General features: G+C 32.8%; 1 protein-coding gene across 5 annotated transcripts in view; it reads right to left on the reverse strand.

Annotated features, from left to right (window-relative positions):
• Window positions 1-17,027, reverse strand: part of LOC139501235 (polyamine-transporting ATPase 13A3-like) — a 60,455-nt gene that overhangs the window by 38,686 nt on the left and 4,742 nt on the right. For all 5 annotated transcript variants that reach the window (XM_071290235.1, XM_071290234.1, XM_071290236.1 and 2 more), the window contains exons 2-4: window positions 13,929-14,017; window positions 7,227-7,394; window positions 3,189-3,250 (exon numbers count right to left, since the gene is read on the reverse strand). In XM_071290235.1, coding sequence (XP_071146336.1) covers window positions 3,189-3,250; window positions 7,227-7,394; window positions 13,929-14,017 — 319 coding nt within the window. The remainder of the gene's footprint in view (window positions 1-3,188; window positions 3,251-7,226; window positions 7,395-13,928; window positions 14,018-17,027) is intronic.

The raw sequence follows: 17,027 nt of genomic DNA on the forward strand, positions 1-17,027 counted from the left end.
ATTGTCTTGTAATGTTTACACATTATTGTCCAAATCCCATAACTCCTATAACTAGAGGCTCTAAAGAGCCTGTGTCGCTCACCTTGGTCTATGTGACTATTAAACAAAGGAAGCAGATGGATTCATGACAAAATTGTATTTTGGTGATGGTGATGTGTTTGTACATCTTACTTTACTGAACATCCTTGCAGCTTACAATTATCTCTATCTATAATGAAGTTGGCCCAGTAGTTTCAGTGGAAAATGTTAGTAAAAATTTACAAATTTTATAAAAATTGTTGAAAATTGACTATAAAGGACAATAACTCCTTAGGGGGTCAATTGACCATTTCGGTCATGTTGACTTATTTGTAAATCTTACTTTGCTGAACATTATTGCTGTTTACAGTTTATTTCTATCTATAATAATTTTCAAGATAATAACCAAAAACAGTAAAATTTCCTTAAAATTACCAATTCAGGGGCAGGAACCCAACAACGGGTTGTCCGATTTATCTGAAAATTTCAGGGCAGATAGATCTTGACCTGATAAACAATTTATCCCCCTGTCAGATTTGCCCTAAAGGCTTTGGTTTTTGAGTTATAAGCCAAAAACTGCATTTTACCCCTATCTTCTATTTTTAGCCATGGCGGCCATCTTGGTTGGATGGCCGGGTCATCGGACACATTTTTTTAACTAGACACCCAAAAGATGATTGTGGATAAGTTTGGATTAATTTGGCCCAGTAGTTTCAGAGGAGAAGATTTTTGTAAAAGATTACTAAGATTTACGAAAAATGGTTAAAAATTTACTATAAAGGGCAATAACTCCTATATGGGTCAACTGACCATTTCGGTCATGTTGACTTATTTGTAAATCTTACTTTGCTGAACATTATTGCTGTTTACAGTTTATTTCTATCTTTAATAATTTTCAAGATAATAACCAAAAACAGTAAAATTTCCTTAAAATTACCAATTCAGGGGCAGCAACCCAACAACAGGTTGTCAGATTCATCTGAAAATTTCAGGGTAGATAGATCTTGACCTGATAAACAATTTTCTAATAGTCAGATTTGCTCTTAATGCTTTGGTTTTTAAGTTATAAGCCAAAAACTGCATTTTACCCCTATGTTCTATTTTTAGCCATGGCGGCCATCTTGGTTGGTTGGCAGGGTCCCTGGACACATTTTTTAAACTAGATACCCCAAAGATAATTGTGGCCAAGTTTGGATAAGTTTGGCCCAGTGGTTTCAGAGGAGAAAATTCTTGTAAAAGATTACTAAGATTTACGAAAAATGGTTAAAAATTGACTATAAAGGGCAATAACTCCTATATGGGTCAACTGACCATTTCGGTCATGTTGACTTATTTGTAGATCTTACTTTGCTGAACATTATTGCTGTTTACAGTTTATCTCTATCTATAATAATATTCAAGATAATAACCATATAACGGCAAAATGTCCTTAAAATTGCCAATTCAGGGGCAGCAACCCAACAACCGGTTGTCCGATTCGTCTGAAAATTTTAGGGCAGATAGATCTTGACTTAATAAACAATTTAACCCCATGTCAGATTTGCTCTAAATGCTTCGGTTTCAGAGTTATAAGCCAAAAACTGCATTTGACCCCTATGTTCTATTTTTAGCCATGGCGGCCATCTTGGTTGGTTGACCGGGTCAAGCCACACATTTTTTAAACTAGATACCCCAAGGATGATTGTGGCCAAGTTTGGTTAAATTTGGCCCAGTAGTTTCAGAGGAGAAGATTTTTGTAAAAGCTAACGCCGGACGACGACGGACGACGGACGCCGGACGCCGGACGCCGGACGCCGGACGCCGGACGCCGGACGCCGGACGCCAAGTGATGAGAAAAGCTCACTTGGCCCTTTGGGCCAGGTGAGCTAAAAATTGGATATGATCAACACGTCGGTATAATATCCTATAATGGTCAACAACACATAAAGGCCAACAAACTGATCCCAAAAGTGCTGAAAAAATATAAATTCATTATGTTCAGCAGATCCTAAAAAAATTAGACAGAAATATTTGTTGGACTTAAAGAGGGAATGACAGACAAATAGATGGACAAGGTGAATGCAACATGGACCCCAGTTTGTATCCATAGATATGTAGTAACTACAGCTTTCACCTGAATTTAAATCAAAGTTCTATCAAGATTTGGAGATAATTTTAATGAAATTTCATAGAGTCAACCAATAAAATTTAATCCATAAAAAACATCTCCTGCATAGATGGTTTACAAAATTGCCTGCTCTTTCAAGTGCCTTTCTACATTTGTTTTCAATTTAGTAAACAATTAATTTTTACCACTACCTTTATATTCAAATGGAAAGACAGCCCATTTTTCGGTACTAGTATTCATTGGTGCATGTACCGGTATGTTAAAGTATTAAATGTTATTTTTGTCGTAGGTGTAAATATGATAGAAATGACAGATGAATAGATTTTGTAAAATCTGCATTTTTTGGGGGTTTGAATATATAAACTTATCAAAGTTGTCACTATGGTTAAATTTTTTTTTTCAAACCAGATCAACAGTAAAAATTCATTTATGTTTTTTTTTTAATTTTTTGCATTAATCTAATGATGTAATGTACATTAAACTCAAAATGTGGCAAAATAAAAGAAATATGTTTTTTCAACAATTTCAAAAAGTGCAAGGGTACTTAGATCACTATGTAAATTAAAGAAATTTTTTTTAATGTCCCCTGTGTTGCACTTATTTAATATTTCCAAAGAGTATAACTCGTTTAAAAAAAAATGATCAACTACCATTATAAAACTTATCCGAGATATTGCTGATAGTAACTTATAGTATAAGTTATATAAAAATCTAGCAAGAATTGTACATGTGATAGTGCTAACAAGGCCATTTTCCATAAATTTCATATTTCAAAGGGACATAACTCTTTTCAAAAAGTCTATCATTGTCAACCATTTTAGAGTTTGTCCGTGACAAAAAGCTATGTACTGTATGTGGTTGATATATTTATTTTTGGTGGGTACAAATTTTTCATGGATTGCAGAAACTTTCCTTTTCCTTGATTTCAAGAATTTGCAGAATTCTGCATACAACATGATAAAAATTTGTAATGTATTGAACATTTACATTTTAGGTTCATCTGCACCCACAAAAATTGGTTTCTTATCAAATAATACTGAATCCACAGTAACTGATTACTTACACATCCCGTCCATTCCTCTCCTTCAATTTAACCTTAGCCACAAACCATTGATTGTACTGGTCCTATAAAAAAATCAAATTTAGTTAAAACATGTTGAATATGACACAATTCATATTTTTAAAATAGCTGTATAAATAAATATTTCATTTTATTTTAAGCTGCCTGTTCTAGTTTAATCTTTCTTTTCCTCAGAACAATATAATACAAGAGATTTGCAACTCCATTAAATGGCCATGTAATCTATTGAAATATCAAGAGACCATATATTCATGTAGCTCTTTCATCATACTGACGTATTTATTCCTTCTACATGTATTTACTTTTTCTCCCAAAATCATCGAAAAAAATTTCACAAAATATTTTTGAGATAAAGATTTATGAACTATGTCTATGAAAGCAAAGGTTGACATCAAGAACTAGAGGCTCTAAAGAGCCTGTGTCGCTCACCTTGGTCTATGTGACTATTAAACAAAGGAAGCAGATGGATTCATGACAAAATTGTATTTTGGTGATGGTGATGTGTTTGTACATCTTACTTTACTGAACATCCTTGCAGCTTACAATTATCTCTATCTATAATGAAGTTGGCCCAGTAGTTTCAGTGGAAAATGTTAGTAAAAATTTACAAATTTTATAAAAATTGTTGAAAATTGACTATAAAGGACAATAACTCCTTAGGGGGTCAATTGACCATTTCGGTCATGTTGACTTATTTGTAAATCTTACTTTGCTGAACATTATTGCTGTTTACAGTTTATTTCTATCTATAATAATTTTCAAGATAATAACCAAAAACAGTAAAATTTCCTTAAAATTACCAATTCAGGGGCAGGAACCCAACAACGGGTTGTCCGATTTATCTGAAAATTTCAGGGCAGATAGATCTTGACCTGATAAACAATTTATCCCCCTGTCAGATTTGCTCTAAAGGCTTTGGTTTTTGAGTTATAAGCCAAAAACTGCATTTTACCCCTATCTTCTATTTTTAGCCATGGCGGCCATCTTGGTTGGATGGCCGGGTCATCGGACACATTTTTTAAACTAGATACCCAAAAGATGATTGTGGATAAGTTTGGATTAATTTGGCCCAGTAGTTTCAGAGGAGAAGATTTTTGTAAAAGATTACTAAGATTTACGAAAAATGGTTAAAAATTGACTATAAAGGGCAATAACTCCTATATGGGTCAACTGACCATTTCGGTCATTTGACTTATTTGTAAATCTTACTTTGCTGAACATTATTGCTGTTTACAGTTTATTTCTATCTTTAATAATTTTCAAGATAATAACCAAAAACAGTAAAATTTCCTTAAAATTACCAATTCAGGGGCAGCAACCCAACAACAGGTTGTCAGATTCATCTGAAAATTTCAGGGTAGATAGATCTTGACCTGATAAACAATTTTCTAATAGTCAGATTTGCTCTTAATGCTTTGGTTTTTAAGTTATAAGCCAAAAACTGCATTTTACCCCTATGTTCTTTTTTTAGCCATGGCGGCCATCTTGGTTGGTTGGCCGGGTCCCTGGACACATTTTTTAAACTAGATACCCCAAAGATAATTGTGGCCAAGTTTGGATAAGTTTGGCCCAGTGGTTTCAGAGGAGAAAATTTTTGTAAAAGATAACTAAGATTTACGAAAAATGGTTAAAAATTGACTATAAAGGGCAATAACTCCTATATGGGTCAACTGACCATTTCGGTCATGTTGACTTATTTGTAGATCTTACTTTGCTGAACATTATTGCTGTTTACAGTTTATCTCTATCTATAATAATATTCAAGATAATAACCATATAACGGCAAAATTTCCTTAAAATTGCCAATTCAGGGGCAGCAACCCAACAACCGGTTGTCCGATTCGTCTGAAAATTTTAGGGCAGATAGATCTTGACTTAATAAACAATTTAACCCCATGTCAGATTTGCTCTAAATGCTTCGGTTTCAGAGTTATAAGCCAAAAACTGCATTTGACCCCTATGTTCTATTTTTAGCCATGGCGGCCATCTTGGTTGGTTGGCCGGGTAACCGAACACATTTTTTAAACTAGATACCCCAATGATAATTGTGGCCAAGTTTGGTTAAATTTGGCCCAGTAGTTTCAGAGGAGAAGATTTTTGTAAAAGTTAACGACGACGGACGACGGACGACGGACGACGGACGACGCCGGACGACGCCGGACGCCGGACGCCAAGTGATGAGAAAAGCTCACTTGGCCCTTCGGGCCAGGTGAGCTAAAAATGGTATTGGTAGAACAGATGTACAAATATCTGAATCTTAATGACTTCCTAATATGAGTGGACTCCCCAACATCAAATATTGGATTTGCGTCTGTTGAAGGAGTTATTCAAATATATTTCTGAATTCTTTTTTAGAAAATAATATTTTAATAAAGACTTTTATGTCACCAATGAAAAATCAAGAAGGCTTTTTGATAGTTTGAGATTTAGCCTAGTTGCCAATCTATATCTCTAATGAAAATCTTAAAAAGAGATAAGAAGATGTGGTATGAGTGCCAATGAGACAACTCTCCATCCAAACCACATAATTTGTAAAAGTAAACCATTATAGGTAAAAGTTTGGTCTTCAACATGGAGACTTGGCTCACACCAAACAGCAAGCTATCAAGGGCCCAAAAAATGACTAGTGTAAAACCATTCAAAAGAGAAAACCAACTGTCTAACAACTGAACATCAGATTCCTGACTTATACACATATATAATATAGTATTTCTTTGCATTTAATGCAGTTGTATGGTGCAATAATACATATTCATTCAGATCAACCTCAGAAAGTCAATTTTTAACCACATCCTGAAATAACAATATCTATTGTCAAGTGTTAAGTGATGGATGCACTTTTAATTGAGGATTAATAATTAAATAATAGCATGTTATTATGTTATTTATTAGTGTCATGGTACAAGATTATTTATTGCTTTTTTATAAGTGATTTGTGGTTTTTAACATTAGGTGCTTGACTAAACAAGCAAGTTATATGCATTTTATGTTGTACTCTATCAATTCTGTGGTTTTTAACAATTTCTTTTTTTTTTATATACAAATAAATATATTCCAGCACATATAAAGAGGTGTTGGTCTTTAAAAAAAAGAATTTAATCAGTCACACTAAATTCAGTTCAATTTGTAAATAATTTTTGAATTGGGATCAACCTTAAAACTATAAGGAAAATCATGCATAAACTATTGGAGGTACATGTGAGGGCTTAATGGTGTAATATTAGGGCTAAAAATATGTTACGTTTTTGGCCAATGGCAAGTCAACATTAGGGCTAAATTTTAAAATCTTAGATTTTATGTAAGTGAAATAAGTTTTAATTGCACTTTATAATGTTGAAAACAATATATAACCTGCATTTATAAAGTAGTTAAGATATAAAAAGGTTTATTGTGATAATGTCTGATCTCATTTGTAAACTCAGACAAGCATTGTTTTACAACTGGTCATGACTGGATTTATCTATATAGGTTGTATTTCAATAAGTAATTTCTAACTTATAATTTATATACATTATATATATTGACATAAATAAATTTTATATACCTGAAATTTAAATGTACAGGTTGAACAAAATTAACAAGACCACATGTAAACTTGACTCTGAAATACTTAGCTCAAATGATACATCTTGTTCACGCTTATAATTTACCCTCAATGCATTGCACTAAGGCTGTAAAGTGTCATGCAGCCTAATCAATTTATTTTTTTTACATTTAAAACATACATTTTCTTTTTAATTTTAATAAAGGATACATGTAGGAGGTAACATTTATTAGATAGCAACAAAGTAGTATTTGATGGTTGAGTGTTGTTTGCTAAATGTCCAGTGGCAAATATTTGATACATATTTAGGGGAGTAACAAAAACAAACCTAAAACCATACTCACTAAAACCACAAAAAACATGTCTTGTGCAAAGGAAAATAGAAAATAACTCTTTTGTGGGCATTTTTAATTAACCATACCTAACAAGATACTAGTAGCATAGAATCAGTTTCATCTGTATAGATTAAATCTTACCTTCAGCACAACAACTACTGCATGTTTTAATAAACTTTTCTCATGTGTGGCTGCTATCATCAGATGTGGGTACCAGAAGAAAAATAACCGTAGTAAACCTACTGTCAAGAAATATAAAATCCACATGAAGATTTCTTTCCCTTGGTTCTTGGCATACCCATAAATTTCCTGTCAAAAATTTTAAAAATGCAAGTGTTACGTGTAGTTCAAGAAAAAAATAAAATTGTTAGTCTGAAATCTTAAATGCTAGATTTCATCATTGTAAGTAGTTCAGAAATAAAATGTACTAGCTAACATATTTAACCCTGTCACATTCTGTGTGTGCCTGTCTCAAGTCAGGAGCCTGTTATTCAGTTGTTGGTTGTTTTACTGTATATAATATTTCTCTTTATTTGTTGTTACGGACATAAATTAGAACATTGGTTTTCTCAATTGAATTGCTTTCCAATTTGTTATTTCTGGGCGTTTAATAGCTTAATAGCTATGGGTATGTGATTTGCTCATTGTTGAAGACTATACAGTGATCTTATAGTTGCTAACATTTCTAGCGGATAGTTGTCTCATCAGCAATCATACCATATCTTCCTAATTTCAGAATGAAAACAAAAACTGCTACTAATAAATATATATCTTTTCTCTACACCCATAAAATGTAGCATTATTATTTGTTATGAGCAAAAAACTCATACAGATCGAATCCAAATTTAAATGCTATACTTATTACCACCTTATATTATATGACCTTCCAAGTAAAAGAGGGATGAAAAATACCAGAAGGAGAGTCAAACTCATAGATAGAAAATAAACTTACAACTCCATGGCTAAAAATAAAAACACAAACAGACAAATAATAGTACAGAAGACACAACATAGAAAACTAAAGACTAAGCAACACGACCCCCACCAAGAACTTGGGGTGATCTCAGGTGCTCCGGAAGGGTAAGCAGATTTTGCTCGACATGTGGCACCCGTCGTGTTGCTTATGTGAATACAAATCCGAAAATAGTCTAATTCGGTAGGTCACATTAGTGAAAAGGGAAAGGGTATTGTAGTAACAACATACCGGTAATAGTTGCAGGTAGTATTTTGTACTCTGATTTAAATACATGTACCAAGATACCATGTCTACTTCTTGAGGTATTCTTAAGGGAAATAATAGCTGAAGGTAGTATTTTGTACTCTGATTGTACTACAAATACTTTAATACATGTAAAATGTTTATCAACCAAAAGCTTTCAATCGTAACATAAATTTTAAGTTTATGAGTATATGTTGTTAATTTGATTTAAATAACCTTGTCAAAATTCTTATCAGACTTTTGATCATCTTACAAATTTAAGATGTATCTATATGTAAATGCACTGAGACTGATTTGGTCTCTTATGGATAGTTGTCTAATTGACAATAATATCACATCCTCGGTGGATATAAACAATACCTACCAGTCATATAAAAACGCTAGGATGAATATTTATTATTTAAAGTAAATGCTTGTACGTCTAAGTGTGATATTTTGGGAATCAACCAAAAAAAATGAATCTTAATCTTAATTTAATTTTCAACATACATACAACAATTAAAGTAACATCTAACACAAATCAATATCACATATACTACACAAAAATCTGACCTACTTATGAGAAAGGCAGTTAATATTATCTTAAACGTTAACTTTATATTGACATACACATTTGTACTATTAGTTTCAAGCTAATGCCATCAATGACAACATCAGAATGTTTGCTTGTCACATTGTTTTGGAATTTTTTATAGATTTTCAGAATCCTCTGGTTTTATCTATTTGAATTAATGCCTTACAAATTTGTCCAATAACCCCTTTTTTTTCTTTGTATAGATATTTTACATGTATAATTAATTATAAGCCATTTGTAAAAGTCTTATAAAATCTTTATAATTTTTAATAATTTTTGAAAACCTAAACTTGTAAATGATAATACTCTGAAAAATCAAGAGAGATTATTTCCCCGCCATCTTATCACAAGAGTCTGATTGCACAAGCTGAAATGTCTCACCTTCTTTACTAGTCATTGATATTATGTTGATAGTCCTAAACATAATGCTTTATTACAACTGTCACATAAACTCAACATTAACCAACAAAAATAAACATTGACCAATGATCCATGAAAACGAGGTCAAGGTCAGATAAACCATGCCAGGCACACATGTACAGCTAACAATTCTTCCATACAACAAATATAGTTGACCTATTGCTTATAGTTTAAGAAAAACAAACCAAAACAGAAAGACTTTACACTGAGCAATGAACCGTTAAAATGAGGTCAAGGTCAAATAAAACCTGCACGACTGACATATAGATCATAAAATATTTCCATACACCAAATATAGTTGACCTATTTCATATAGTATTAGAAAAAAAAGACCACAACTCAAAAATTTAACTTTGACCACTGAACCATGAAAATGAGGTCAAGGTCAGATGACACATGCCAGCTAGACATGTACACCTTACAATCATTTCATACACCAAATATATTAGACCTATTGCATACAGGAAAAGAAAAACAGACCAAAATACAAAAACTTAACTATAACCACTGAACCATGAAAATGAGGTCAAGGTCAGATGACACCTGTCAGTTGAACATGTACACCTTACAGTCCTTCCATACACCGAATATACTAGACCTATTGCTTATCATATCTGAGATATGGACTTGACCACCAAAACTTAACCTTGTTCACTGATCCATGAAATGAGGTCGAGGTCAAGTGGAAACTGTCTGACGGGTATACCTTGCAAGGTACGCAAATACCCAATATAGTTATCATATTACTTATAATAAGAGATAATTTAACATTACAAAAATTCTTTTTTTTAAGTAGTCACTGAACCCTGAAAATGAGGTCAAGGACATTGGACATGTGACTGACAGAAACTTCGTAACAAAAGGCATCAATATACAAAGTATGAAGCATCCAGGTCTTCCACCTTCTAAAATATAAAGCTTTTAAAAAGTTAGCTAAAGCCGCCGCCAGATCACTATCCCTAAGTTGAGCTTTCTGCAACAAAAGTCGCAGGCTCGACAAAATAACACAAAATGCACTGGTTTGTCACTGACTCACATTTCCCTGATCGGTAAAACCAGGAAATCATGTCAAAAACATCATGTGACATTTAGTTTTAAAAGTTCATATCCTAGTTAATATGACATGTATGTACAAAATTCAAGTTGTTGTGATCTCAACTTGAGGGTAAAACTGTGACTTTTATGTTTATTTTTTGAGAAATTACATACCAAAAAAAATATCAAAATTCAAAATGGTGGCTTTTTTTAAAAAGTTACGAACTGGTAGAATGTGGAATTTACCCCTTTAAAATATTTGTCAATGTCCAATGAAAATTATTGTTACAAACGAAATGCATTAGAATGCTCTTTCTATGGCAGATATTTGTGTTGATGGTTTCCTTTTGGAACCATAGGGTAGGGCTTCATTAAGTAGAAATTCAATTCTAACATGTTTAAAAATTTCAACTTGGGGATAGAGACTGTGATACATTCATTAATTAATCCTCACATCGTTTTTAATAAATGTAGGTGACTTAAGTCTCTGCTTTAATTATATAGTTGGATTGCTATATATCTATATAAAAAAAGAAGATGTGGTATGATTGCCAATGGTACAACTCTTTTGCTATAACTATATCTATTTTATCGTATAACCAAATTCATTAAATTATGAAATCAGGATAAGTCACCTATTTTTGGTCGGAAGCAGTTGTACTCAACCAGATTAAGTCATGCACTAAATTATGATAGCTCAGTATCTGAGAACATAATTCATACAGATATAAAACTTAAACCTATTTTTCCCGCCCAACTTTGATCTTATTTTCATGCAAAAGAAATTTCACTGTCATGTGTCATGCTTAAAAATTCTGGCCAATCCCACGTCACATCTAAACCCTAATAAGACCCACTTTTGATGTTAAGCTTTTTTTAAGAAACCCTAGACTAAGGTCCAGGAACAGATAATCTTAGCTGTAAGTTGTAAATATCCTTTAATTTAAAATTTTTGGGTCTCCAGTGCTCTTCAACAATGCACTTATATTTTTCTTTATTCAAGCGTAACTTATTAGTCTTTTGTAGACAAAACAGGAGTCTTCAATCCTAGTATCTATAACGAATCTATTTGCTGAAGCATAACATGCAGATTATCATGGCCTACAAATGTCAAGATGTTAATATTTAAGTTGGTTTCTGAGGAACAAAAAACTTGCCAATAGGCGGATCCAGGGGGACCCTGGGGGTTGCTCCCCACCCCTTTTTGGTTGATTATATAGGGAATCACTGAAGCATGACTGGAGTGGGCCCCCTTAGGTCAGTTAGTGACCCCCCCCCCCCCCCCCCCAGCCTGATGAAAAATTCTGGATCCGCCACTGATGCCTAACACATCAAAAACTCCTCTGGAATTTGACCGTCTTTTTCATGCTTTACTGAGGCCATGGGACAACCTTATCACCAATCAATATTATAAAATGTATGGTATTTACTGGAGAAAGTACATTTATATCTTGTAAAACAATGTACCAGGTCGTATAAATTGATAAATTTCTTTGACTTAAATGTTTTCTTTTAAATTTGCAGTTAAATTTATGCAAATTCAGCAAAATATGATTCACTTTGTCAATAAAAAAATTTAAAATTCTAAAATGCTTAATGATGTATCAAAAACTTCTCAAATAGTAAGGTTCAGTAGAAGTTCATGGTCTACAATAGAACATATGTCCTTGATTTGGGTTTAAAACATCATATTTTATAAGCTCAGTTAAGTCTTAGTCTTCATCAGATAGTTGCAAAATGAATTTCAATCCATTGAACTTTTTACCTCTTTGTTTTAGTTTGAATACTTTAACATGAATGATACAAATATATTGAAAATTCATTGGTGCCCTTTGGCTGTTGTCTGTTCTTCAGTTGAGTTTTTGTCTCTTTGACATATTCCCCATTTCCATTCTCAATTTTACATATATATATATACAACTCGTCTAAACATCAACCCAACAATGTTAGATCTGTAAATTTGCTTTCACATTTTAAGTTTTTGTTCTTCCCTCGTCGGGATTCAAACCCATGCTACTGAGATATCGTGACACTTAATTGCCTGCACTGTAGCCGTCCCGCTAGACCACACCACCACCTGGGCTTCACAATAATAAAGCTTTCAGTGTTCTTGTGTTACCTATTCTCTTCAGTTTTAATCTAGCGTCGTACTACAGTACATGATATATAAGGCATGGAGATGTTATTGTTACAGACCAGCTCAATTATCTATAGTATAGGATCCTAATAAATATATATATATATATATACGAGTCTAAATTGAAAACTACGTTCAAACCTATGATTGCATTGCATAAAAATCGCAATTTTTATATGTGTGCATGTAAAACAAATTTCGATGTAGAAGGGTCTAAATTATACAGCACAAACAACATTTTCCAAAAGACCAAAAAAGTGAAGAAGTATATTTAAACAAAACACATTTGACTAACAGGTCGAACAACTGATGTTCTTTAACCCTGCTGACTGCCATTGGTGATTGCCAAATAAAATTGATCACCAGATGTAACAAAATGGATCTTAATATAAATTTAATACTAAACAGAAAACAATTAACTTTTGGCCACGATGTTATGCCACAAACATAAGGTGTTAATATTTTTTTGTACACCAGATCCGGATTTCGACAATAAATGTCTCTTTAGTGATGTTAGGGATTAAAACGGTATTTGGAAGGCCATATAAAATGTACCCTCATTTTTAGATAGACTCTTGAATTTTAAGAGTCAATATAGGATGAACGGATCATATAAACCGGAGGGAAAATATGATACAAGCCATATATATATATATATATATATATATATATATAACAAAAACTTTGGATTTGCCTAAACAAAAATGATGACAATCTGGACTAGCATGAAAAATCCCAATCAAAAACACTGAGAGTGCATTAAATCTTTAGTCTTAATATTGACAAGCATAAGTAGTCATAGACATGATAAGAATAAACCAATTTCTCAAACTTCATTTTTATAAATTCATATCTGATAAATTTTAATAATCTATTAAATTTCATAAAAACTAGTTTTGTGACTTCATTCAAAGAGTTCTCGACTTTGATGGTTATAGTTGATCTTTATAAGTTCTGTATGGTTAAAATGCCTCATAAATTTTGTATATCTTTAACATCCCCCTTCCCCTCCCCAACTTTTGAATCCAACCTGGTGAAAGTTGATGCAGACATATGAAGAATATGCAGTCAAATGTTTTACTTCAAACTCTTTATTTTAACTGCACTGGACAATGGATCCTAGATGACGTTGGATGAGAAAAGCTGACACTGACTTCATATAGGTTGTGGGAAGAAAAATATAGGCCCTAATATTAAAATATCATATCAAATTTTTAAGCAATCTTAAGAATATAAGCCACTGACTAAATCATAAAATGTATACTGTTCATGCATTGCTAACATGTTTATCTACTGAGCACATTTAAACATTAACTCTCCCGGACTCTCCTATATAAATAAAAATGAAGATGTGGTATGATTGATAATGAGATAACTCCTCCACAAGAGACCAAATGACATAGAAGTTAACAACTATAGGTTCTACCTTCTATATTAAATCATATTAATGAAAGTTACCATTTGATCTTCTTGATATGCATTAACATATAAGATGCCATCTTTTAATGGAGGTGGTCCAACTCTTCCTGCCTTTATTTTAGCTGGTTCTAAAACATAATGTAAAAGTATGATCAAATATCCTACCATCATGTACAAGTATTAAAGAGCACTGTCACTTTTGATTGAGGATTCAATAACAAAATCAGTTAAAATAAGACTTTAAACTCTTTCATGAGGGTAGGAATGCATTTGCCGTCAGGCGTCAAACAGTCATTTTTGGCTACCTTGATTTCGTCAAAATATCCTTATCGTCTAAAAGAAAGTGTACATTTTATCGTCATACACCAAAAATTACTGTTAACGTCATTTGGCAAGAACTTTTACCGTTATTCGTCATGAAGGTACTCCCATTACGACCCTCTTTCATGGACATTCCCAACTGTAGATGAGATTTCAACACAACTATTTAATGGCCAATTAGAATCTATATTAGTATAAAGTTGTCAAACCTGAACTTCATTGACACCATTTAGTCCAGTCTTGCAATTTTTAGTGACCCCGGGGCAGTGACCCACCCAATCATCTATTCTATTATGATGTCTGGAAAGGCTATTTCAATTTTTTCTGGGACGCCTGGGGCGTAGCTCCATATTCACTGTCACGCCATGGCATGCACATCGTGGGGTCTAAAAAAATAATTTACCCCAGAAAATAAAACAAGAGTGCACACGCTGAAATGTCTCACCTTCTATACTAATCATTGATATTATGTTGATAGTCCTAAGTATAAAGCTTAGTTTTATTACAACTGTCTCATAAACTTAACATTAACCAAGATAACTAAACAAAGACCAATGAACCTTGAAAATGAGGTCAAGGTCAGATGAACCATGCCAGGCAGACATGTACAGCTAACAATGCTTCTATACAACATATATAGTTGACCCATTACTTATAGTTTAAGAAAAATAGACCAAAACACAAAAACTTAACTGTGCAATGAACCGTGAAAATGAGGTCACCGTCAAATAAAACCTGCGCGACTGACATAAAGATCATAAAATATTTCCATACACCAAATATAGTTGACCTATGGCATACAGTATTAGATAAAAAGACCAAAACTCAAAAACTTAACTATAACCACTGAACCATGAAAATGAGGTCAAGGTCAGATGACACCTGCCAGTTGGACATGTACACCTTACAGTCCTTCCATACACCGAATATACTAGCCCTATTGCTTATAGTATCTGAGATATGGACTTGACCACCAAAACTTAACCTTGATCACTGATCCATGAAATGAGGTCGAGGTCAAGTGAAAACTGTCTGACAGACATGAGGACCTTGCAAGGTACGCACATACCAAATATAGTTATCATATTACTTAAAATAAGAGAGAATTCAACATTACAAAAAGTTTGAACTTTTTTTTCAAGTGGTCACTGAACCATGAAAATGAGGTCAAGGACATTGGACATGTGACTGACAGAAACTTCATAACATGAGGCATCTATATACAAAGTATGAAGCATCCAGGTCTTCCACCTTCTGAAATATAAAGCTTTTAAGAAGTGAGCTAACACCGCCGCCGCCGTAGCCGCCGCCGGATCACTATCCCTATGTCGAGCTTTCTGCAACAAAAGTTGCAGGCTCGACAATAAAAATACAAACCAAGCAAATTAGAAAACAATACAGTATAACTATTTTAATAACGTCACAATGATATGTCCGTACGTATATTTTGTAAAATCAACCCTGACCGAAATTTTTTTAAATTTATTAGCGTGAATTTTTCTTCTGGTACATACTCACCTTAAAAAGCAACGTAAACATGAGCAGTTCAAAGCGTGACAAGCCTAAATGGCAAACTTTAGACAATTTTTTCACCAAAACGCTTTCATATTTTTTCATATTTCCAACAAAGTATATTAAAGTCATAAGAAACCTCAAATTAAAAAAAAAATATGCATATGTTTTTTTATAACTAAATGGATAGTTTTCATTATACAACTTATGTACATAAACTTTTTTCTGAGGAAAATTCTTTAATTTGTCCACATTTAGAAAAAGTTTACTTATTTTTCCGTATGCATAGTGACCTGAGCTTAACCATGCGCGTAGCTACGTTTACGTCAAAACGCCCGGGCGTACACTTGAATTTTAATAAAAAAAAATATTTTAATCAAAAGAAAATAAAAAAAAAACTTGTTAGGAGCACATCAGCTTTATAATTCTTTCTTCATTGGCTTGTAATTGCGGATCAAATTTACTTTTCAGCCAAATGGTATCATATTATATATTCGTTTATTTTCTGTCAAGTCTGAATCTATACTGTGAGTACTATACTCATTTTCCTTTTGTTTAAAGCACTTCATCATCTTCGGAGATTCGTTTTGTGGTTTACAGTTTTGTCGAGTCTGTGACATATGTATAACGCCAAAGCAAGACATATTGCAATCCTTAATTTCGTCGGAAGTGTCAATATTTATGTTCAGTATGTTAAACTTTTTTTTTAAATAACAATAACTTTGCCAAACCTTTGTGAAATTTTACGGAAGTTGAATAGAAACTGTTTGTGGTCAAATGAGTAAACTGACTGAAAGCATACTATTGTTCATGCAGTTAATTTTCCCGTGATTTACGGACAAAATAAACAGGTACTTATAGTTATAGTCTGGGGTTAACACTTTTTACACAACAAATTCTTTGTCAAATCCAATTATTTTGAAAATTTAACAGAATGCAAGCATTTTTTAATATTTGGGTTTGAAGCAAAGTTTTGAAAGTGAATGTGTTAATTTATTTTTCAATATAATCAGACTGTATGGCTTTTTTTTAAAATTAAAAATGCATAAACCTTTAAAGTTTGTCACAAAACTTGGGCTGAAACTAATATTCAAGATCAAGAAAAAATATCTCAAGAAAATATTCGATTTTTTTTTTATATCCTGTAGTGTACTGATAAATGGATTCACTTTTGTTCGGGGAAAATCCCAGACGGAACCAGGTTTCCACCGAACCCTTTACGATATTTAGCTTTTCACCTGAACATGTCTGAAGATTTATTATAATATGTTCATTTACGAAATTTGGACACAATTTTTTTTCCCG

This window comes from Mytilus edulis, chromosome 13 (genome assembly GCF_963676685.1).
Source record: "Mytilus edulis chromosome 13, xbMytEdul2.2, whole genome shotgun sequence".
Classification (NCBI taxonomy): Eukaryota; Metazoa; Mollusca; class Bivalvia; order Mytilida; family Mytilidae; genus Mytilus; species Mytilus edulis.